This window comes from Rhincodon typus, chromosome 7, assembly GCF_021869965.1.
Source record: "Rhincodon typus isolate 14 chromosome 7, sRhiTyp1.1, whole genome shotgun sequence".
Classification (NCBI taxonomy): Eukaryota; Metazoa; Chordata; class Chondrichthyes; order Orectolobiformes; family Rhincodontidae; genus Rhincodon; species Rhincodon typus.
This window is the reverse complement of record NC_063338.1, coordinates 94,668,221-94,692,538: the sequence shown is the minus strand read 5'-3', so window position 1 is coordinate 94,692,538 and position 24,318 is coordinate 94,668,221. Positions and strand designations below refer to the sequence as shown.

The following is a 24,318-nucleotide window of genomic DNA, read 5'->3' as shown; positions in this document are numbered from 1 at the left end:
TCTGAGGAAGGGTCACCGGACCCAAAACGTTAACTGTTTTCTCCTCCACAGGTGCTGCCAGACCTGCTGAGCTTTTCCAGCAACTTTGTTTTTGTTGTATATATGAACATATCAATCAGGAACAGCTTTGGCTCTCAATCTACTTCCATCTTAAATATATTCAATGATCCTGATCAAAACTCCCTCAATTTCTCTTCGCCCAATTGCACGGAACTCTGACGTCTGTCTGCAGCATTGGCTCACCACTAAGGCTATAAGGAAAAGGTGATGGGCTGGTGGGGGGGAATAACTAGGTGAGTTGCCTTTGCAAAGGTCTGGCAATTGATGTAACGGCTGATTGGCTGTTTCCTTTGCTACAACTGTTCGGTGATTCTACATTGCTCAAGAACACGTGAATGAGGAGAGGTGAGCCATTCGGCCCCTCGAGCCTCCTCGGCCATTCGATAACATTATGTCTGATCGGATTGTGGTCTCAAATCTACGATCCTGTACAAAACCCTTAACTCTCTTCTCAAAAGTCTATACAACTCAGCCTTAGACATATTCAGTGACCCCAGCCTGTGCTGCTCATTGGGGAAGAGAATTCTGCAGACTAGTGACCCTCAGAGAGCAAAGATTCACACCTCGAACGGCATTCACTAGGTCTAGATTTCCCTGGAAGGGCAAACATCACAGTAATCTGTTGTGACCATGTTATAGAGAAGGATATTAAGCAGCTGCAGTAAACCCCAGAAAGCAGGGGACTCTAATGAGTCAGATCAGTGACAATGTAATATCCATGACATTGTAGAGATTTGTAGCAACTACAAAGAAACTGGGTTGAAAGTTCAACAAAGTCTTGTGATTTTTACTGCTCTTCAACATGTTGTTAAAGACGAACTGGTGGTAATTGCACAAGATTAGGCTTTACAGCTGTAACCATCTTTCAAACCTCTACACCCCACCCTACAATTAACCCCACCTAACTCCCACAACAATAATAGCTCTATCACCACAGCCAGAATTCACCCTCCAGTATAACTCGTGCTTATCAAGACAACCAAAAACTTATCCTTTGTCACAGCCAACTGCAACCCCCCAATCTCCAGAATCCCACCAGGCTTTCCCAGATCTATTGCAGCCACAGTCTCTAACACACACCAGCAACTCGAGGCTAGTCAAAGGCAAAAGGTTGCACGCAGATGCAAAGGAGGAGGTATTAGGAGGAGGAAAAAATGATCAAAGGAGGTTGGTTATATGGATAGTGAGCTCATCAAGGGCTTGAGGGGAAGGGCAAGAAACTGAAGTCATAGGCTCAGGTCCATTGAGGGTTGGAAATGAGTGGGGAAGAGATGATAGCACATGTGCTGAGATAGTTATAGTGACAAACTAAATAATGAGGACCGCCTTTTTGTTACCTACAGCCCAACACTGGCTGCAATTCAAAAAGTACTTGATTGGTTATAAAGCAACTTGGGGCAGCCTGAGATCATGAAAGGTGCTATATAAATGCAAGTTTTTATTTGCAGTTAAATGTAGACTGGGAAAGGGAAAGAGGGAGGTCAAAAGAACAGCTTGAAGTTAGGTTAAAAAAATGCTGGGAATTATCTGGGTTGTCCAAGATCATCCTGGAGCAGCAGTGGATTTTGGAAGAGGAGATGTAAGGTCAATATGTAAAAGCCAGACCTAAACAAGTTATACAAATATAAGTTCCCCAGTTCTGAAGAAGGGTCACTGGAACCGAAATGTTAACTGATCTCTTTCCATACATACTGCTAGACCTACAGAATTTTTCCAGCAATTTCTGATTTTGTTTTAGATTTTCAGCATCTGTAGATCTTTGCGTTTTTTTTGTTCTACAACAGGTATGCCTCATCCCTGGGATTTGAGGGGTGATAGTGAAGCCATTCTCAGGAAACAACTAGAATTAGGGGTTGGCAGGGAAAGAATACTCCGAGAAGGATAACAAATGTGCAGGCAAGGGATATATGAAGCAAAATTAACACCAAACAGAAGGTCAAAGACTCTCAGCAGCAGCTACCCCTGAATTTGAGGATGACACCCAGTACCCTATGAGTTTCGTACATAGGTCTTCCTGTGACGGAGGATATCAAAGACTAGGCAGCTGGTGACTTGAAAGTAAATTTTAAGTAGGTGAGATAGTTTGCTCCCTGAGGCTTGGCAATTAGAAAACTGAATGGTCTTCAAATTGCCCCTGGATTATAAGGGTATCCTTTCTTTTGAAGTTGAAGCAGCTAAACAACATCTGTCTGTTTGCATTGACTGAGTAACTAACTGACAATGGGGTGTTAAACCCTTTGATGTCAGTGTCCCTCCTCATTCATACTGTACTGTGAGCTCACCACTTCAGGCACCTTCAACTGTAAAACTGAGACCTCTATCACCTAAGAACAGCGGCAGAAGTCACAAAACACCAAGTTATAGTCCAACAGGTTTATGTGAAAACACAAGCTTTCCGGCACCCCCACATCGTAAGAAGAACAGGGCAGCAGATTCCTGGGAACATCACCACTTCCAATCCCACCTCCCAAAAGCACCACAAAACCCTGACTTGCAAATATATCACTTGGCCAAAATTCTGGAACTCCCTTTCTAACAGCACTGTGGTTGTCCTTACATCATGCCAGGGTTGGAGGGCGGGGCTATTTTTCCTGCAGTGTCGGAGGCGGAGGGGTGTCCTTATAGATGTTTATAAAATCATGAGGGGCATGGATAGGGTGAATAGTCAAGATCTTTTCCCCAGAGTAGGGGAGTCCAAAACGAGTGGGGAAAGATTTAAAAGGGATCTAAGGAGGCAACTTTTTCCACGTAGAGTGTGGTGCATATATGGAATGAACTACCAGAGGAAGTGGACGAGGCTGGTACGATTTCAACATTTAGAACATAGAACATAACAGCCCAGTACAGGCCCTTCGGCCCTCGATGTTGCACCGACCTGTGGAACCAATCTGAAGCCCATCTAACCTACACTATTCCATTATCATCCATATGTTTATCCAATGACCATTTAAATGCCCTTAAAGGTGGCGAGTCTACCACTTTTGCAGGCAGGGCATTCCACGCCCTTACTCTGAGTAAAGAACCTACCTCTGACATCTGTCCTATATCTATCACCCCTCAATTTAAAGCGATGTTCCCCTCGTGCTAGCCATCACCATCCAAGGAAAAAGGCTCTCACTGTCCACCCTATCTAATCCTCTGATCATCTTGTATGTCTCTATTAAGTCACCTCTTAACCACCTTCTCTCTAACGAAAACAGCCTCAAGACCCTCAGCCTTTCCTCATAAGACCTTCCCTCCATACCAGGCAACATCCTGGTAAATCTCCTCTGCACCCTTTCCAATGCTTCCACATCCTTCCTATAATGCGGCGACCAGAACTGTACGCAATACTCCAACTGCGGCCGCACCAGAGTTTTGTACAGCTGCAACATGACCTCATGGCTCCGAAACTCAATCCCTCTACCAATAAAACCTAACACACCGTACGCCTTCTTAACAACGCTATCAACCTGGGTGGCAACTTTCAGTGATCTATGCACATGGACACCGAGATCTCTCTGCTCATCCACACTACCAAGAATCTTACCATTAGCCCAGTACTCTGTATTCCTGTTACTCCTTCCAAAGTGAATCACCTCACATTTTTCTTCCAAAGTGAATCACCTCACACTTTTAAAAGGTACCTGGATGAGTTTATGAATAGGAAGGATTTAGAGGGATACGGGCCAAATGCTGGCAAATGGGACTAGATTAATTTAGGATATCTGGTCGGCACGGACGAGTTGGACTGAAGGATCTGCTTCCGTGCTGTACAGCTCTATGACTCTATAACTGCAATGGTTCAAGGAGACAGCTGACTATCACCTTCTCCACAGCAATAAATGTTGGTTTAGCCAGTGACACCCACATTCGAATAAAAGCAAAAGAAATTTTGCAAAGGAGCAAAGCTGTCAGTATCTGAGAGTTCAGTTAGAATCTCTGAAGCAGCACAGAAATAATTTTCTGTCACTGCTGAGCTGCATATATTCCCAACCACCAAATTGGTTTTCCCAAGCCAAGTATCATCTTGTAATTCAAACAGTTAGCACTATTGTTTGTCCTGTCTGCCACTGGAGTGTGTACTAAAAGAAAACCAATGTTAGTTTTAATTATTTCACTTGTAAAACACATCAAGGTGCCCTGAGATTATGAAAGATCTTGCTAGAAACGCACAGTCTTCCTTTTAAGACAAAAGTTTCTTTACATCAGTGCTGTGTGAAACACTCACATTGGAGATCTGATCAATAATGTCAGAGTTGATGAAACAAACACGCCAAAAAAAATTTGTTCAAGGGATGGGGGTGTCACTGTCTGGGCCAGCATTTATTGCCCAACCCTAAATAACAATATTCCATCACACTCCTGCCTTGTAGATGGTTGACAGGTTTTGGAGAGGCAAGCAGTGAGCTGCCTTCTTGAACCACTGCAGTCCATTTGGTGTAGGTAGACCCACAATGCCCTTAGGGAGGGAGATCCAGGATTTTGACCCACACTGAAGAAACTGTGATACATTTCCAAGTCGGGATAGTGAGTGAGTTGGAGGGGAACTTGCAGGTGGGTGGTGGTCCCATGCATCTTGTCCTTCTAGATGGAAGTGGCTGTAGGTTTGGAAAGTGCTCTTCAAGGAGCTTGGGTGAATTTCTGCTGTGCATATTGTAGATAGCAGCAGCAGTGTGCATTGAGTGTTGGAGTTGGAGGGAGTGGATGTTTGTGGATGTGATGCCAATCAAGCAGATTGCTTTGTCCTGGATGACATCAAGCTTGAGCATTGCTGGAGATGCACCCACCCAGGCAAGTGGTAACTATTCCATCACAATTCTGCCTTGTAGATGGTTGAGAAGTTTTGGGGAGGCAAGTGGTGGGCTACTTACTGCAGGTCTCTGAATCTCTCATCTGCTCTTGTAATCACTGTATTTATATGGCTAGTCTTTTCTTAGTCATTCACGGGATGATGGTGTCGCTGGCTAGGCAGCATTTATTGCCCATTGGGCAGTTAAGAGTCAACCACATTGCTGTGGGTCTACAGTCACATGTAGGCCAGACCAAGTAAGGATGGCAGTTTCCTTTCCTAAAGGACATTAGTGAACCAGATGGGTTTTTACGACAATAGACAACGGGTTCACGGTCTTATTCAGTTTCTATCAACTGCTGTGAATGCTTCAGCCTTCACTTTTGCACTGATGTGTTGGGCTCTTTCATCATTGAGGATGGGGAAATTTGCGGAGACACCTCCTCCAGTGAGTTCTTTCTGCACCTATATTCATGACTGGATGTGGTCGCACTACAGAGCTTAAATTTGAACCATTGGTTGTGGGATCACTTAGCTCTGTCTATTACTTGCTGCTTATGCTGTTTAGAGTGCAGGTAGTCCTGTTTGGTAGCTTCACCAGGTTGACAAAGATTTTTCAGGACCAAGAGTGACAGTTTTACAGCATTCCATCAATTTGTGCTGCATGATCTGATTAGGGCAGCCACTATGCTGCAGGATAACTTTATGGCCTATTTCAGCATCAGGTTTACAGTGAACAAATGTCTTGGGTGCTATTTACAATGTTGCCAACAAGGTATTTTAGGAAATTGAGGTTAACGAGAGGTGTATGAAAGGGGCAGAAAGCGGCACTGAAACAGAGAATAAGCCAGGAACATCTTGAATAGTGGAGTAGTGTAATGGGCTGTGTGGTCTACTTTGCTCTGATTTCTCATGATCTTGTTCAAGTGGGGGGGTTAGCACTGTGGTAGTCACTGGGACTGGCAATCCAAAACCCAGGCTTTTATCTGGGGACATGGGCTTAAATCCTGCCATGACAGATGGTGAACTTTGATATCAACAAAATCTGGAATAAAAACCTAGTCTAATGGGATCACGGTCATTAGTCTTTTTAAAAAAAAATTGGTTCACTTATGTCCTTTAAGGAAGGAAATCTATCCTCACTCAGTCTGACTTACATCTGACTCCAGACCCAAAGTAATGTGGTTGACTTATAACTGCCTTCTGACATGTCCGAGCAAGACACATGGGTGTGTTTAAAAACAGACTGGACTACCCGGCATGAAGTCAGGCTCCAGAAGCAACAACAGCAAAAATGCTGCTTTACTGATCTTGCAACTTCCTCCTGACCAACATCCCAGAGTCTTGTGCCAAACTTGGGAGAACTGTCCACAGACTAGGCAAGCAATAGCCTGACATAGTCACAGTCACTGAATTGCACCTTACAGACAAAATATCCCAAACATTACCAATACCATCCTCGTGTTTGTCACGTCCCACCAGGAGAACAGGTAGATCCAGGAGAGTGTTGCATTGTCTTCAGGCTCCATGAAAGGTCATGGCGCCAGATCAAACATGACTAAAGAAAGCTCATTACTACGTACTGCTGAACAATATTTGGAGGGTGACAAGGGTACAAAACGTACTCATAAGTGGCTCAGCAGCTCCACGACTGGTTGAGTCCTAAAGGACACAGCTGCTAAACTGAGTTGGTAGTAAATGGTAGGGGGGAAAAAAACAAACAAAGGAAAAATACCTCTCATTCTCGCTAATCTAAGTTTCTCAGGTACATCTGTAACCAACTGTATTGGTATGTCATACAGTGCGCAGGCAACATGCATTGGACAGTGCTAATCAATCACACAACGAATGGATCAGATCGAAGCTCTGCAGTCCCGCCACATCCAGTTGCAAATGGTCGTGGACAATTAAACCCACTGGAGGAGGCGGCTCCACAAGTATCCCAATTGTTAATGATGGAAGAGCCCAGCACATCAGTGCAAAAGATAAAGTTGAAGCATTTGCAACATACCAGAAGCGCATGAGATCAGTCTTCAGCCAATTCAATTCACTCCACATCATATCAAGAAACATCATTAAAGCACTCATTACAGGAATTGACAATATTTAAAAAACCAAACTGAAGACTTGTGCTCCAGAATTTGCCACACCCCTAGCCAAGCTGTTCCAGTAACGCTACAACACTGGCATTGAATTGACAACGTGGAAGATTGCCAAGGTGGGTCCTGTTCATACCAAGCAAGACGAATCCGATACTTCCATCAGTCTACTCTTGATCATCAGTAAGGTGATGAAAGGTGTCATCAACAGTGCTATCAAGCAGCACCTACTCAGCAATAAGCTGCTCAATGATGCCCAGTTTGGGTTCCGCCAGGGCCACTCAGCTCCTGATCTCATTACAGCCTTGGTTCAAATGTGGACAAAAGAGCTGAATACTAGAGGTGAGGTGGAAGTGACAGACTTGACATTATTTGACCAAGTGCAGCATCAAGGAGCCGTAGCAAAACTGGAATCAGTGAGTACTGGGGGCAAACTCTCCGGTAGCTGGAGTCAGACCTGACACATGGGAAGATGGTTGTGGTTGTTGGTGGTCAGTCATCTCAGCTCCAGGACACCTCTGCAGGAGTTCCTCAGGGTAGTGTCCTCTGCCCAACCACCTTCAGCTGCTTCATCAATGGTCTTCCCTCCATCATAAGGTCAGAAGTGGGGATGTTCACGGATGATTACACAATGTTCAGCATCATTCGCGACGACTCAGATACTAAAGCAGTCCATGATCAAATACAACAAGATCTGGACAATATCCAAACTTGGGCTGACAGGGGGCAAGTAAAATTTGCGCCACACAAATGCCAGGCAATGGCCATCTCCAATGAGAGACAATCTAATCACCATACCTTGACATTCAATGGTGTTACCATCACGGAATCCCCCACTAACAACATCCTGGGTGTTACCACCGACCAGAAATTCAACTTAACTTGCCATATAAATACAGTTACTACCAGATCAGAGGCGAGAAATACTGTGGCGAATAACTCAATTTCTGTCTCCCCAAATCCTGCCCATCATCTACAAGGCACAAGTCAGGAGTGTCATGGAATACTCCCCACTTGCCTAGATAGGTGCAGCTCCAACTATACTCAAGAAGCTTGACACCATCCAGGACAAAGCAGCCCCTGCTTGATTGGCACCGCATCCACAAGCATCCACCACCGACGCTCAGTAGCAGCAGTGTGTACTATCTGTAAGATGCACCACAGAAATTCACCAAAGATCTTTAGACAGCACCAGGGACCTGGGTTCAATTCCACCCTCAGGCGACTGTTTGTATGGAGTTTACACATTCTCCACGTATCTGCGTGGGTTTTCTCTGGGTACTCTAGTTTCCTCCCACAGTCCAAAAATTCAGAGATTAGGGTAGATTGGCCATGCTAAATTGCCCATAATGTCCAGGGACGTGCAGGCTAGGTGGATTAGCCATGGGAAATGCAGAGTTACGGGAATACGGGTGGGTCTGGGTAGGATGTTCTTGATGTGGACTCAATGGGCCGAATGGCCTGCTTCCACATTGCTTGCATTCTATGATTACAGCACCTTCCAAACCCATGACCACTACCATCTAGAATGACAAGGTCAGGTGCACAAGAACACTTCCATCTGCAAGTTCCCCTCCAAGTTACTCACCATCCTGATTTGGAAATATATCACCGTTCCTTCAGTGTCGCTGGGTCAAAATACTGGAATTTCCTCCCTGCGGGCATTGAGAGTCTACTTACAGCACATGGACTGCAGGGGTTCAAGGAGGCAGCTCACCACCACCTTCTCAAGGGGCAACTAGGGATGGGCAATAAATACTGCCAGCCAGTAATGCCTGTATCCCACAGGTAAATAGAAAAAAGTCTACCTCAGATTACCCTGGAAGTGTAAGGTCTCTCAAAAGGTTTGAGCAACAGGTGAACCTAGATGTTCTTGCTGCAAATTGCAGTAGTAGCATGAGCAGTGCTCACACTAATAGGATTCTGCCAAACTGCATTAATGGGTGCATTTACCAATTACAATCCATTGGCCAAACAATCAGCACTCTTCTCTCATTACATCAGTACATTACAGTATATCAGCATGCCTCAAATTGATATTCTTGCAAATTGTCCTGAGTCCAAACAGAAAGTTTGGACAAAATGTGCCTGTTTTTCCAGCAATACTCAACCAAGGTCACTCAGGTTTGAAACTAGAAACACCTCTGTATGCCATGCAATGAGTGTTGGAACTTAATTCTTCTACAGTTAAAATCAGATCAATTGTTAATTTACACTTGGGATAAATAGATTATCCCAAGGTATTGAGAGATGTGCAGCAACAGTTGGTAAATGGAGGTAGGTCACAGATCTCAATTCATTCTTCTGCTGCTTCAGTTGTTTCAGCATCACAGACTAATATCTATATCTGGCCAACATTTAGGTGGTTAGTACCACTGGGACAACACACTTGAGGGCCTGAAAGACCTGTATCCCACCTGTGTAAAATGCCATGTCAATAAACTGTCTTACCTTGACAAAGCACTGATACTCCTCCCTATCTTCACTGAAAATCTCAACGTCGAGGAACAGCTTCAGCCTGTGGTCAATGGTTTGAAAATCTTCAACAGACAGGTTGAACTCAGCTTCTGGAGAAAAGAAAAAAGGAACCTTGAACCACATAACTTGCAGCAATAATCAGAGGAAAATAATGAAGCAAAAGAGATTCTGAAGTGAATGAGTGACAGTCTGGTTGACGGATTATCTATTCATATCAAGGATTCAAGCGACTGGGATTTAAGACCGAGATGAATGATGGCACAGTGGGTACAGCACTGGACTAGCAATGCATAGGCCCACACATTGCTCTAAGGACATGGGCTCAAATCCCAGTACAGCAGCTGATGAAAGCTAAATTCAATCAATCAATCAGGAATTGAAAGTGCTGGTGACCATGAAGCCATCATCAATTGTTGTAAAACACATTGGATTCAGTAATGTCCTTTCTGCAAGGAAATCTGTCATCCTTATCGCTCTGGCTACAGTAATGTGGTCGATTCTCAACTGCCCTCTGAAATGGTCTAGCAAGCCACTCAGTTCAAAGGCAGCTAGGGATGTACAATTTACTACAAGAGGAACTGAACTTACATGTAAGCATGTTATTCTTCAGTTATACGTGGCATTGGTGAGACCACATCGCCAAGGCTGTGTAAAGTTTTGGTCTCCTTATTTAAGGAAGGATATAAGTGCATTGGAGGCAATTCAGAGTATGTTTACTAGACTGACTGCTGTAATGAGCAGGTTGGACAGACTGGGCTTATTTCCACTGGAGTTTAGAAGAGTGAAAGGTGGATTGGTTGAGTGTATAAGATCCAAAACGGGTCTTGACAAGGTGGAGGTGGAATATATGTTTCGGTTTACAGGTAAGTCCAGAACTAGAGGATGTTGTTTTGAAATTGCCCTTCTCGTACAGAGATGAGAATATTTTTATCTCTCAGAGGATTGACAGGTTTTGGAACTTTGCCTCAGAGGAGGTGGAGGCAGGGTTGTTGAATATTTCGAAGGCGGAGGTAGATCGAATCTTGCTAGGGAGGGGAATCGAGGGTCATCAGGGATAAATGGGAAGTTGAATTGGAAACAAAAATAGATCAGCCACAGCCATGATGTTATCAAATGGTGAACCTGGCTCAAGGGACTGAATGGTCTACTATTACTCCTGTTTCATATGTTCACGGAAGCAACATTGGCACACAGAGTTTGAGATAATTACACAGTCAATATGACTGATACAAAAACAGAAGTTACTGGAAAAACTCAGCGGATCTGGCAGCATCTGTGAAGAGAAAATCAGAGTTAACGTTTCGGGTCCGGTGATAACTGATACTTGGTTCTGGGAGGAATGTTGGCCAGGATATCAGGGAGGACTTGTATATATTCTTTTAAAAAACCCCAGCCCCCAAATCTCCACTACCATGCCCACCTCACATCAAGTAATGGTTTTGAAGAATGAACTGAAAGGGCTGGAAGAGGAAGAAATGAGGTGGGATTGTGGTTTAGTATCTCACCCAAGGGCATGGTTAAAGTTCATCAACAACAGATGGTCTGACCACTGCTAGTGAAGGTGGGAGAATAAGATCAGCCCTAAGTTGCATTGAACAGGGAACAGTGTTCATTGGGTGGTAAGGCCAAGTCCTGACATTTTATAGGAGAAAATTTATAAAATTTGCATCGTAATGGGGAAAGAAACCAACAGATAGGAGAGCTAGACTCTTCAGGAGGTCCAGTACAGACATGATGGGCTGAATGGCCGCCTTCTGGGTTGTTATAACATTCTTTATGGTCTCAATCGTGCACAACTTTCCTGACCTTTACTGGTTGTAGCGTGACTGTCCCCAGATTCAGAGCGAGGTGAGCTGGGCATCATTGCAGAACCCACAGGAGTGCCATAGCGGTAGCTCCAGGTCAGGCTGTCGGTGTGTGAGTCGACGCTCCCCCTCTGGTTAGCGCTACCACCGTACACACCAGGACTGTAGCCAACCTGGGGGGCCTTGTGTGCGGACGGGTCTAGCACCCCCAGGCTGGGATCCACATCACCCGAGGAGGTGTCAGAAACCCGGCTGCCATCCCTCATGCTGCTGCTGCAGCTCTGGTCACATTCCAAGTAGAAACTGGCGCTTTTGCCAGCAGCGAAGGAGTAGATCTCTGGGTCCAAACCCAACATGCCAGTGGCACCATCTCCCAGGATTCCAGGTCCAGCATCCAGACTCAGTCTGCTCGGAGATTCAATACTCTACACAACAGAAACAAGACCAACTATTTTAGAGTATTTCCAGTCCCTTTCGTTGTTTACAGTCCTTCTGCGCAGATTATCTAAATGGTGAGAGGTTGCACAGCCGAAATGCAGAAAGATCTGGGTGCCCTAGTGCATAAAAACAACCCCAAGGTCTGTCCAATTTCTCTCCGTAATTGAAACTCTCCAGCTCTGGCAACATCCTAGTAGCTGTGGCCTAATCAACATTTTATACAGTTTCAGCATAACCTCCCAGTGGTTTTAGATTCCCCAGAATGTTATCAGGACATAATCTCTGCTCATAATTTAACTCTTATGAAATGTTTGCTTGTATTCTCCTGAAAATGGAGGTTAAAGAATAGTTCAATTTAGGTTTCTAGGCTTTTGTCTAAAGGAGTTTGTAGGGTGAATGGGATTATATAATGGCCCCCACTCTGAAGATTACAGTTACAACACTTAAAAGGCATTTGGATAAGTTTATGCATAAGAAAGGTTCGGAGGGATTTGGGCCAAATGCAGGCACGTGGGACTAGTTTAGTTTGGGAACATGGTCGGTGTGGACTAGTTGAACTGAAGAGTCTGTTTCTATGTTGTGAGGTTGTGTTGTGAGTGACGGTAGGAGACAGCAGGTAGTGGTACAGAATTGCTTTTTGGACTGGAGGCCCGTGACCAGCGGTGTTCCATGGGGATCAGTGCTGGGTTCACTTTTGTTTGTCATTTATAGAAATAATTTGCATGAGAATATAGGAAACATGGTTATTAAGTTTGCAGATGACACCAAAATTGGTGGTATAGTGGATAATGAAGAAGGTTATCTATGATTACAAAGGGATCTTGATCAATTCGGACACCTGACTGAGGAGTGGAAGATGGAGTTTATTTTGGATAAATGTAAGATACTGCATTTTGTAACACAAGCAAGGGTAGGACTTACACAGATAATGGAAGGGCCCTGGGTATTATTGTCAAACAGAGACCTAGGGTTCATAGAGTCATACTGCATGGAAACAGACCCTTTGGTCCAACTAGTCCACACCGACCACGTTCCCAAACTAACTTAGTCCCACCTTCCTACGTTTGGCCCAAATCCCTCCAAATCTTTCCCATGCATGAACTTTTCCAAATGTCCTTTAAATGTTGTGACTGTACCCTTCAGCGTGGGGAATGTTCTATAATCCCATTCACCCTACAAATTCCTTTAGATAAAAGCCTGGAAACCTAAATTGAACGATTTTTTAAAAAAGTATTCTGCGCAGTTCTAGAATCCACATTACAGGAGGGATGTGAATGTGTTGCAGAGGGTGCAGGGAAGGTTTACCAGGATGTTGCCAGGGCTGGAGAGTTTCAATTATGGAGAGAGATTGGACAGCCTGGGGTTGTTTTCCTTGGAGCAGAGGAGACAGGGTGGGTGACATGATTGAGCTGTATTATGAGTGACATAGATAGGGTATACAGGAAGAAACCTTTCCCCTTGGTGAAGAGGAAAATGACCGGGGACGTAGATTTGAAGTAAGGGACAACACGTTTACAGGAGGAGATGTGATGAACTGAGAAATTGGCAAGAATCTGGAACACATTACCTGTAAGGGTGAGAGAGGTAGAAACCCTCATCACATTGAAGCAGTATTTAGATGTGCACTTACAAAGCCAAAGCACGCAAGGCTATGGACCAAGAGCTGGGAAATAGGATTCGGATAGTTAGGTGGTCGTTTTTGACTGGCGGAGGAGATGTGTTAGGCCAAAGGGTCTTTTTCTGTTCTGCAGATGTGTATGACTCTATGACAGTGCATGTGCAGCGGGGAGGTGATGGCCTAGTGGTAATATCACTGGTTGTTAATCCAGAGACCCAGATACATTCTGGGGACCCAGGTTGAAATCCCGCCACGGCAGATGGTGGAATTTGAATTCAAATTCAGTAAATATCTGGAATTAAGAATCTAATGATGACCGATTCATTGATGTCCTTTAGGGAAGGAAACTACCATCCTTACCTGGTCTGGCCTATATGTGACTCCAGACCCACAGCAAAGTGGTTGACTCTTGACTGCCCTCTGGGCAATTAGGGATGGGCAATAAACGCTGCTGTGGCCAGCAACGCCCTCATCCCGTGAATGAATAAAAAAAGAAACAGCAGGATAGACCTTACGTATACCCCAACCTTCCCAATCCCATTCCCACAGAATGGTAACTTTGTGAGGTTGAGTTACTGACTGTGTAATCCAGAGGCCTGGCCTAATGATCTGGGGTCTGGAGCTCAAATCCCACTACGGCGTTGGCGGAATTTAATTCAATTAAGTAAACCTGGAATTTGAAAAAATAAGTTAGCTTCAGTAACAGAAATCATGGAACTTTAATTGATTGTTATAAAGACTCATCAGGTCCGCTAATGTCCTTTACGGAGGGAAACTACCATCCTTACCTGGTCTGGCCGACATGCAACTCCAGACCCACAGCAATGCAGCTGACTCTTAACCGCCCTCTGAATTCGCCTGGGAGGTCACTCAGTATAAAACCTCAATGGGGATGTTTCCCTTTGTAGGCAGTCTGGAGCAAGGGGTCATCATTTTCGGAAAAGGGGTGTCAAATTTAAAACAGAGATGAGGAATTACATTTCTCAAATGATCATAAATCTGTGGAATTCACTACCCCAGTGTGCTGTGAATGATGGGACATTGAATAAATTAATAATCAGTGTTGGGTTAAAGGGTTTTGGACAGCAGGCAGGAAAGTGGAGTCAAGGGCGAGATGGGATCAGCCACGATTGTATTAAATGGCGGAGCAGGCTCGAGGGGATGAATGGCTGCCTCCTGCTCGCAGTTCTGTTGTTGTTATACATAAAGTGAGACATAAATGTTGGGACACTGAACATAGATCAGAAATCTAATACAAGAGTTACGGGGCTCAGGCAGAAAAGTGGCATAATCAGATCAGTCAAGCGGTTCAGCGAATGGCAGAGGAAGATCCAGAGCTGAATGGCCAAGGCCTATTCCTATTCCTCATGATCAAATTACGAATGGGCGACAAACATTCTCACCAGCAACGCTCGCATTCCCACCCACCTCCAGAACAACTGGATCATTCATTCCTGTTGTCAAGTTTGGTAACACCGCGTGGCTCACCTTCAGGCTCCCAGTGGCGCTGTCACCCGTGAAGGCGATCTTCAGGACATCCACTTTGACGGCTTCTTCCTCGGGGTGGATGGGTGTACTGGTGCGTGTTTCTATCTCGGACGGCACAACGATCACAATCTCACTCGCGCACTTGGGGCAGGCTGGAGGTGCCTTTGGACTCTCAACTGCAGAGAGAGACAAAGAAACATCAGACAAACACTGCTCAGCTCATCAAGGCTCAGACAACCTGTGGACTGGTGGCAACAATCCCTCACAGTTATTCAAAAGCCAAAACCACTCTAGGAGGATAAAGAGCAAGACGGCACAGATTTAAGGCAAGTGGCAGAGGCAGAAATGCTGACAGGATGGCAAGCTCTCTCACGCAGTGAGTGGTTTAGGTCAGAAACATGCTGACAGAGTGTGGTGAACAGAAGTTCATCCAAGGTTTCAGAAAGGGAATTAAAACTATCAGGAAAGGAACAAGGTGCAGGGTTAGAGAGAATGACACCAAATGAATTTCTCATTCAGAGAGCTGGTTGCGAAATTGACCCCTCACCACTCCCAACTATCTGGGGTAGGGGCCAGTAGTGGAACAACACAAACTGGGGACTCACTAAGGTCAAAATCAGAAGTTACACGACACCTGGTTATAGTTTATTCGAAATCATCAGTTTGTGATTTCAAATAAACCTGTTGGGCTATAACCTGGTGTTGTGCGATTTCTGACTTTGTCCACCCCAGTCCAACACCAGCACCTCCACATCATCACTAAAGTCAGATGGTGCTGTAGAAACTCAGCAGTTCTGGCAGCATCTGCAGAGAGAGAGTGCGAGAAAAACAGAGTCAATGTTGAGTCCAATTTGTGTTTGCTACTGTTCTGAGGAAGAGTCATACTGAACTAGAACTGATAACTGTTTCTCTATCTCCACGGATGATGCCAGACCTACTGAGTTTCTCCAGCACTTCATTTTTATTTCAGAATTCCAGCATCTGCAGGATGTTAGTTTTATCACTGTCATTAAAGTCAGGGGTTATTAAACTTCACATCCATAGAATCCCTACTTTGTGGAAACAGGCCCTTTGGCCCAACAAGTCCACACTGACCCTTGGAGCATCCACACCCAGACCCATCCCCCTATAACCCACCTAAGCTACACATCCCTGAACACTACAGGCAATTTAGTATGGCCAATCCATCTAATCTGCACATCTTTGGATTGTGGCATGGGGGGGAATAACCGGAGCACCCGGAGGAAACCCACGCAGACACGGGGAGAATGTGCAAACTCCACACAGACGATGATGGAGTTGAACCCGGGTCTCTGGTGCTGTGAGGCAGCAGTGCTAACCACTGAGCCACCATGCCGCCCTCCACAGACCAATTTGGCATGGCAAAAGACTTCATAGAGCACCTGTCGGCCCCCTCAGTTTTATAATAGACTAATAGAAACAAACATTTCCACTGATTTTACACCACTTGTGCATCTTGTTTCATTGGCAAATGATAAATTCATGCCAGAATCAGTACATTTTCATATAATAAATATAAATATTACAAGATTCTAAACTACATTAGTGGTTGGTTCTGCTTGTGACCATCTGCCTTACATACAGGATCCAGTTTGGTTGTCTGACATCATGAGGATTCTGGAATGTTCTTTGCTTTGGACAAGGCTCTGGAGCAGCCCAGTGATGTGTATCTCGGACAAGCCCATGAACCACTACAGTATGCGTTTTGAGAACTACAGGCTGATGTGAAGTGTTGAGACCTGACGGAGGACCAAAAAGGTTCAAGCCTCTGCCAATGACAGTGGAAAGCAGTGTGCTACCACCATCTGCTGGCACAGTACAGTACTGCAACAATATAATTCAGATAACAGTGAAGCTGGAGGAACACAGGAGGTCAGGCAGTATCAGAGAAGCAGGAAAGTTGACGTTCTGGGCTGGGACCCTTTGTCAGAAATGGGGAGGGAAAAGGGAGCTGGGGGAATAAATTGAGAGAGGAGGGGTGGGGCTGGGGAAGGTAGGTGTGATGGTGATAGATGAGTGCAGGTAGGCAGTGGTGGGAATTGGTCAGTGAGGTGGGAAGAGGCAGACAGGTGGGAGAGAAGATGGACAGGTTGTGTCAGGTCAAGGAGGCAGGGATGAGGGGGAAGTTCGGACATGGCAATGAGCCCTCCGCTTCTTCCTCTCCCACAGGCCCGACCAGTCCCCCTCCACTGACACCCTCATCCGCTCAACAGAACTCATCCTTACCTCCAGCTCCAACTTCTCCTTCAACTCCTCCCACTTCCTACAGACTAAGGGGGTGGCCTTGGGAACCCACATGGGCCCAAGCTATGCCTGCTTCTTTGTACGTGGAACAGTCCCTTTTCTGCTGTTACACTGGCACTATCCCCCACCTCTTCCTCCACTGTATCGGCGCCGCCTCGTGCTCCCACGAGGAACTTCAACAGTTCATCAACTTTACTAACACCTTTCACCCCAACCTCAACCCCACCACCTTTCCCTGCAACTGCAAGAAGTGCTACACCTGCCCCTACACCTCCCCCTCACCTCCATTCAAGGCCCAAAACAAAGCTTTCATATCAGACAGGGTTTCACCTGCACATCCGTCAACTTGGTCTACTGTATCCACTGTTCCTGATGTGGCCTCCTCTACATCGGAGAGACCAAGCGGAGGCTCAGAGACCATTTTGTAGAGCATCTGCGCTCTGTACGATACAAACACCATCACCTGCCAGTCGCTAACCATTTTAACTCCCCCTCCCACTCCCTGGGTGACATGTCCATCCTGGGCCTCCTCCAGTGTCACAATGACGCCACCCACAAACTGGAGGAGCAGCACCTCATATTCTGCTTTGGGAACCTACAGCCCAATGGCATAAAAATGGAATTCACCAGGTTTAAAATCTCCCCATCCCCAGCCTCATCCCACGACCAACCCTCCCTCTCATCCACACCTCCGTGACCTGACACAACCTGTCCATCCTCTCTCCCACCTATTTGTCCCTCCCACTTCACTGACCAATCCCCACCACTCCCTACCTGCACTCACCTATCGCCATCCCACCTATCTTCCCCAGCCCCACTCCCCCTCTCTCAATTTATTCCCCAGCTCCCTTCCCCCTCCCTATTTCTGAAGAAGGGTCATGACCCGAAATGTCAACTTCCTTGCTCCTCTGATGCTGCCCGGCCTGCTGTGTTCCTCCAGCTCCATACTGTGTTATCTCTGACTCCAGGATCTGCAGTTCTTACTATCTCTGAACAATTCAGATTACTGTGCCCAACTTGGCAAGAGGGATTCAAACATGGAGACACAGAAGCTAGGAGCAACCATAAGCTATTCGACCCCTCGAAAGTGCTATGCCAGCCATTATGATCGTGACTGATCATCAAGCTCAATACCCTAATCCTATCCTCCCCCTCCATGTCACTTGATCACTTGAAAAGCTATATCTACTTCCTTCTTGAAAATTGAACGGGAGACATAGAATGAGCAGAAAGCGAAAGAGATAGAAGAGGACACAGAGGGATCCCATTGACATCCTCCGCACATCTCAGATCAGCAAGCAAAGTAGTGCTTAGAGGAGGCCTAGTGGGGCAGTGGAAGTGTCTCTACCCCTGAACCAGGGTTCAAGTCCCACCTGCTCCAGAAAGTGTAATAAAATCACTGAAGGCATTGATTAGGAAATAACGAGATGTATTTAGCAATGCAAGGTTAGGGATCTTCTCCTCTGGGAGGTAATGAGGGGTCACTCACTCTGCAGGTAATCTGGGTCATCTGTCTGTCCAACACCTGATTGCTTGGACAGGCACTGAGCAGCATCCCGCTCCTGTGGGGACACCGTGAACTCGTGCTGGCACTTCAAGCACTGGAGTTTGGGGAAATGCTCCCGCATCGCTCTCTGGTTGGCTTCCAGTGCATCACTCAGGATCTTAACCAGCATCTGAAACCAGAAAAAAAAACACAGGTGATGACCATTGAGAAAAATAACTGCACCTTGACATTCAATGGCATTACCAATGAATCCCCACAATCAACACCCTGGGGATTACTAGTGACCAGAAACTCAACCGGTCAGATATATACAGTTACTGTAAGAGCAGGTCAGAGCCTAGGAATCCTGCAAGTAATTCACCTTGACTCCCCAAAGCCTATCCACAAAGGTACGAAAGTCAGCAGTGTGATGAATGGATGCAGCTCCAACAACACTCAAGCTTGACACTGTGCAGGACAAAGTGGCCTGCTTGATTGGTTTGTGAATGAAGTGCCATCAATGTACGTACTGCTGCCACTGGATAATCTACAAAATGCACTGCAGAACGTCAGCAAAGTTCCTTAGACAGCACATTCCAATGCCACAACCACTTCCATCTAGATGGACAAGAGCAGGGAGAGAGACGGGAATATCACCACCTGCAAGCTCCCCTCTACTCACAGTCCTGACTTAGACCATAAGATATAGGAGCAGAATTCGGCTATTGGGTCCATTTAGTCTGCTCCCCCATTCGATCATGGCTGATATGTTTCTCAACCTCATTCTCCTGCCTTCTTCCCATAACCTTGAACTGCTTGCCAATCAAGAATTTGTCCCTGACTTAACTACAATCAACAACGTGGTCTCCACAGCCCTCTGTGGCAATGGGATTCACCACCCTCTGGCTGGAGAAACTCCTCTTCTCAGTTCTAAAAGTTATCCCTTCACTCTAAGGCTGTGCCCTGAGGTCCTAGTCTCTCGTACAAATGGAAACATCATCTCCATGTCCACGCTACTCAGGCCTCTCAGTAAGTTTCAATCAGATCCCCCATCATCCTTTTAAACTCCATTGAGTTCAGACTCAGAGTCCTCAGCGACTTTGCATTTGACAACCCCTTCATCCCTAGGATCATTTTTGTAAACTTCCTCCGCACCCCCTCCAACAGCAGCACATCGTTCCTTAGATACAGGGCCCAAAACTGCTCACAATATTCCAAATGTGGTCTGACCAGAGCCTTAAACAGCCTCAGCAGTACATCTCTGCTCTTATAGTCTAGCCCTCTTGAAATGTATGCCTTAAGTTCCCTCACTACACATCACCAAATCCAAAATTGACACTCCACAAATTCCTTTTCTTGGAATCTGCTACCAACCTGATTTTCCCAGTCCACCCGCATACCGAAGTCCTTCATGATTATTGTAATAGTGTCTTTCTTACTCATCTTTCCTATCTCCCGATTCATTTTCTGATCCATTATCCTGACTACTGCTAGACGCATATACACAACTCCCATCAGGGTCTTTTGCCATTTCCTGTTCCTCAACTCTATCCACACACAGATTCTACCTCTTCCGACTCTATCACTTCTTGCTATCGATTTAATCTAATTTCCTACTAACAAGGCAACCCTGCCTCCTTTGTCCGTCCTTTCAATAGGACGTGTCTCCTTGGATATTTAGTTCCCAGCCCTGATCCCCTTGCAGCCACTTACCTGTGATACCCATGACACTGGCACGTACCTGCCAATTTCAATTTGTGCCACAAGCTCACTTACCTTGTTTTGTTCACTGCGTGATTTTAAGTACAACACCCTCCGTCTTGTATTGACTGTCCCCCTCATCATAGCTGTGTCTGAGGTTCAGAAATCTAACTTTTCTCTGTGTACTAGTTATTCTGGAAACTTTAATAACATCTTGAGTCCCTTCCAACTTTATTTTTTTTTTCCCTGCAACTGAACCCAACCCCCTCCACACTATTTGGTTTAAAGCCATACATGGACAAATATGGTTGTTCCTTCAGTGTTGCTGAGACAAAATCCCTTCCTAACACTACTTTGGGTCTACCTATAGCACATGTACTCCAGCAGTTCAACATGGCAGCTCAGCACCACCTTCTCAGTAGCCAACTAAGGACAGGCAATAAATGCTGGCTCAGCCACTGACACTCATGTCCGTCAGTGAATATACAAAACACATCCAGACTCCTTCCAATGCAGGTATAGCCTTCCTTAAACAAGGAGATCAAAGTTATATCTGGTCTTCCAGGTGTTTGTTTACTTATTCATGGAATGTGGGCGTCACTGACTGGGGCACATTTCTTCCCATTCCCAATTGCACCTTGATCAGAGTGGATTGCAAGGGCAATTAAGAGTCAGCCACGTTGCTGTGGGTCTGGAGTCACGTGTAGGCTAGACCCACTAGCGATGGCTGATTTCCTTCTCGAAAGGATACAAATGACCAAGATGGGTTTTTCTGACAATTGACAGTGGCTACACGTTCACCATTGGGCCACACTTAATTCCAGTCTTTTAAATTGAATTTAAATTTCACCGTCGGCCTTGGCAGATTCAACCCAAGGTTCTGGATAACTAGCCCAGTGACACTGGTCTCACTAATACCCTGTCCATTTGCAGCAAGATTTCCCTGGGAGAAAGAAACTCTGCCGTCCTTACCCGGACTGGCCTCCATTGACTCTCGACCCACAGCAATGTGGTGACTCTTCACTGCCCTCTGAAATGGCCTTGAGAGCCACTCCATTGTGAAGTTACCAGCCCAGCATCACCACGTTGGGGGGAAAATAAATAATAACCTTGCCAGGGATGTCCATGTGTCACGAAGGACTAATAATCCTTCTCATTGCATTCCAGAACGTGGCAGCTAGTTATGTTATTATTTAAAAATCACCTGTCTGGTTTCTCTTAATTATCTTTAGTGCCTGTCATCTGGCTACTGATCACACTCCTGCCTCTCTCCCACACAAATAATTACTCCCGATTTACTCAATTAGGCCCCATTATAATTTTGAGAAAGTCTATTAAATGTTCTTTCTGTAGGATGCCAAGCTCTTTCTCCTTGTATAGATTTTTTATTAATATGCTTGTCAAGGTCCACCGTCACCTTGCCTTGATGTGTGTGTCTCTGGCAGTCTTTCTTGCATTCGCTCTCTCTTGCGCACTCTTGCGTGAGCGAGAGACACGAAGGCAAGGACCTTGACTAGCATATTAATAAAGATCTTTATAAGAAGAAAGAGCTTGGCATCCGACAGAAAGAACATTTAATAGACTTTCTCAAAATTATAATGGGGCCTAATTGAGTAAATCGGGAGTAATTATTTGTGTGGGAGAGAGGCAGGAGTGTGATCAGTAGCCAGATGACAGGCACTAAAGATAATTAAGAGAAACCAGACAGGTGATTTTTAAATAATAACATAACTAGCTGCCACGTTCTGGAATGCAATGAGAAGGATTATTAGTCCTTCGTGACACATGGACATCCCTGGCAAGGTTATTATTTATTTTCCCCCCAACGTGGTGATGCTGGGCTGGTAACTTCACAATGGAGTGGCTCTCAAGGCCATTTCAGAGGGCAGTGAAGAGTCACCACATTGCTGTGGGTCGAGAGTCAATGGAGGCCAGTCCGGGTAAGGACGGCAGAGTTTCTTTCTCCCAGGGAAATCTTGCTGCAAATGGACAGGGTATTAGTGAGACCAGTGTCACTGGGCTAGTTATCCAGAACCTTGGGTTGAATCTGCCAAGGCCGACGGTGAAATTTAAATTCAATTTAAAAGACTGGAATTAAGTGTGGCCCAATGGTGAACGTGTAACCACTGTCAATTGTCAGAAAAACCCATCTTGGTCATTTGTATCCTTTCGAGAAGGAAATCAGCCATCGCTAGTGGGTCTAGCCTACACGTGACTCCAGACCCACAGCAACGTGGCTGACTCTTAATTGCCCTTGCAATCCACTCTGATCAAGGTGCAATTGGGAATGGGAAGAAATGTGCCCCAGTCAGTGACGCCCACATTCCATGAATAAGTAAACAAACACCTGGAAGACCAGATATAACTTTGATCTCCTTGTTTAAGGAAGGCTATACCTGCATTGGAAGGAGTTCAGAGAAGGTACTCTCAATTGATTCCTAGGATGAAAGAGTTGTTTCGTAAAGATTGAAGTGATACACACTGGTTTAGAAGAATGAGAAGGTACCTTATTGAAAGGCAAAAAAAAACTCTGTGGTGGCTTAATTGAGGCAGATGTGGAGAGGGTATTTTCACTTAGAAGGGAATTCAGAACTAGGCGCCACAGTTTAAGAAAAAAAATGATAACCCATTTAAGATGGGGATGCGGAGGAATTTCCTCTAAGGGTGGTTAATCTTTGGAATTTTCTTCCTCAGAGCATTGTGGAGGCTGGATCACTGATTTTATTCAAGGCTGCGTTGGACAAATTCTTCATTGACAAGGCAGTGAGGGTTTTTGGAGATGGGCAGGAATTGCAGCCACAATCATCTAACTCCATTTGCTCATCTTTGTCTTATTTCTAAAGAAAAATCATGGGACATGGTGTCACTGGCAAGACCAGCATTTGTTGCACATCCCTAATTGCCCTAAGTGAATTAAGAGGCTCATTAGGCCATTTTAGATAGTAAAGGAGTCCAGAATCAGGGGTCAATTTAAGGACATGGGGTAAACCATCTAGGACTCAGAAGAGAAGAAATTTCTTCACCCACAAAGTGGTGAGCCTACAGAACTTTCTACCACAGAAAGCAGTCAAAACAAAAACACTGAATGCTTTCAAGGAGGAGTTAGATGTCTAGGCCTTGGGACTAAAGGGATCAAAGAATGTGGAGGGGGCTAGAAAAAGCAGGAACAGGCTATTGAGCTGGATGATCAGCCATGATCATAATAAATGGCATAGCAGGTTTGAAGGGCCAAATGGCCTACTCCCACTCCTATTTTCTATGCTTAAGAATCAACCACATTGCTCTGGGTGCATAGACCAGACTGGGTTAGGATGGCAGGTTTGCCTCCCTCAAGAACTAAGTAATCCATTGTCCATTTTAAACACGTGACTGGTGAGTTTTTGTTAGTTAATCAACTGGCGAATATCAATTCTCATTTGTAGAAGAGATCCCCAAAATCTGTGAGAGTGAGACAGACAGAATGTACACTGCGAGAGAACTGTTGCCAAATTTCACTCCTAAAAAATTTAAATCTGTCCCTTGTTTTATACTCCCCAACCAACCGAAGTAATTTCGCTCACTTCCCCTCGATAGATTGTAAACTTGATCAAATCGCTCAACATCTAAATCCCAGAGAAAACAACCTTAGTTTTGTGCAATCTCTCCTCGCAACTCAATATGCGGCAGCCAGGTATTATCCTGTTGAAACTATGCTGCACTCCCTCCAAGGCCGATAACTCGGAATGTTCTTTTCCACACTCACCTCAGAGGCATCCTGGGGATTCTTGTCCAGGATCACATACTTCCTCTTGCGTTTGTCCCTGCGAATGTAACTGAAGCAGCACTCCACTGCCGGGAGAGCCTGTCCTCTGCTCTGCCGAGAAAGGCAAGACTCAGAATTATTTTCCTGAAATAAAGAAGACCAGGTTATGATAGGGCCTCGGCTACAGTTGGGTTGGGGTGGGGCGTGTGGGTTTGGTGAGGGACGAAGAAAGGTAGTGAAAAAACACACCTGGTATAAGCTTGCTGTACAGGGAAGTCTGGAGGGTTTTGCATCCATTTATAGTAGCAAGAGTTCCCCTCACCCCAGGCCGGAAAAGGTACAACACAAAGCAGGGCCATTGGTGGGG

The 24,318-nt window shown here is 45.4% G+C and overlaps 1 protein-coding gene across 3 annotated transcripts in view; it reads right to left on the bottom strand.

Annotated features, from left to right (window-relative positions):
• LOC109938710 (serine/threonine kinase 11 interacting protein) overlaps nt 1-24,318 on the bottom strand; it is a 115,587-nt gene that overhangs the window by 43,234 nt on the left and 48,035 nt on the right. For 2 of the 3 annotated variants that reach the window (XM_048599048.1, XM_048599049.1), the window contains exons 16-20: nt 23,952-24,095; nt 18,512-18,698; nt 14,758-14,933; nt 11,215-11,638; nt 9,382-9,497 (exon numbers count right to left, since the gene is read on the bottom strand). In XM_048599048.1, coding sequence (XP_048455005.1) covers nt 9,382-9,497; nt 11,215-11,638; nt 14,758-14,933; nt 18,512-18,698; nt 23,952-24,095 — 1,047 coding nt within the window. The remainder of the gene's footprint in view (nt 1-9,381; nt 9,498-11,214; nt 11,639-14,757; nt 14,934-18,511; nt 18,699-23,951; nt 24,096-24,318) is intronic. The other variant, XM_048599051.1, reaches the window with a different exon arrangement.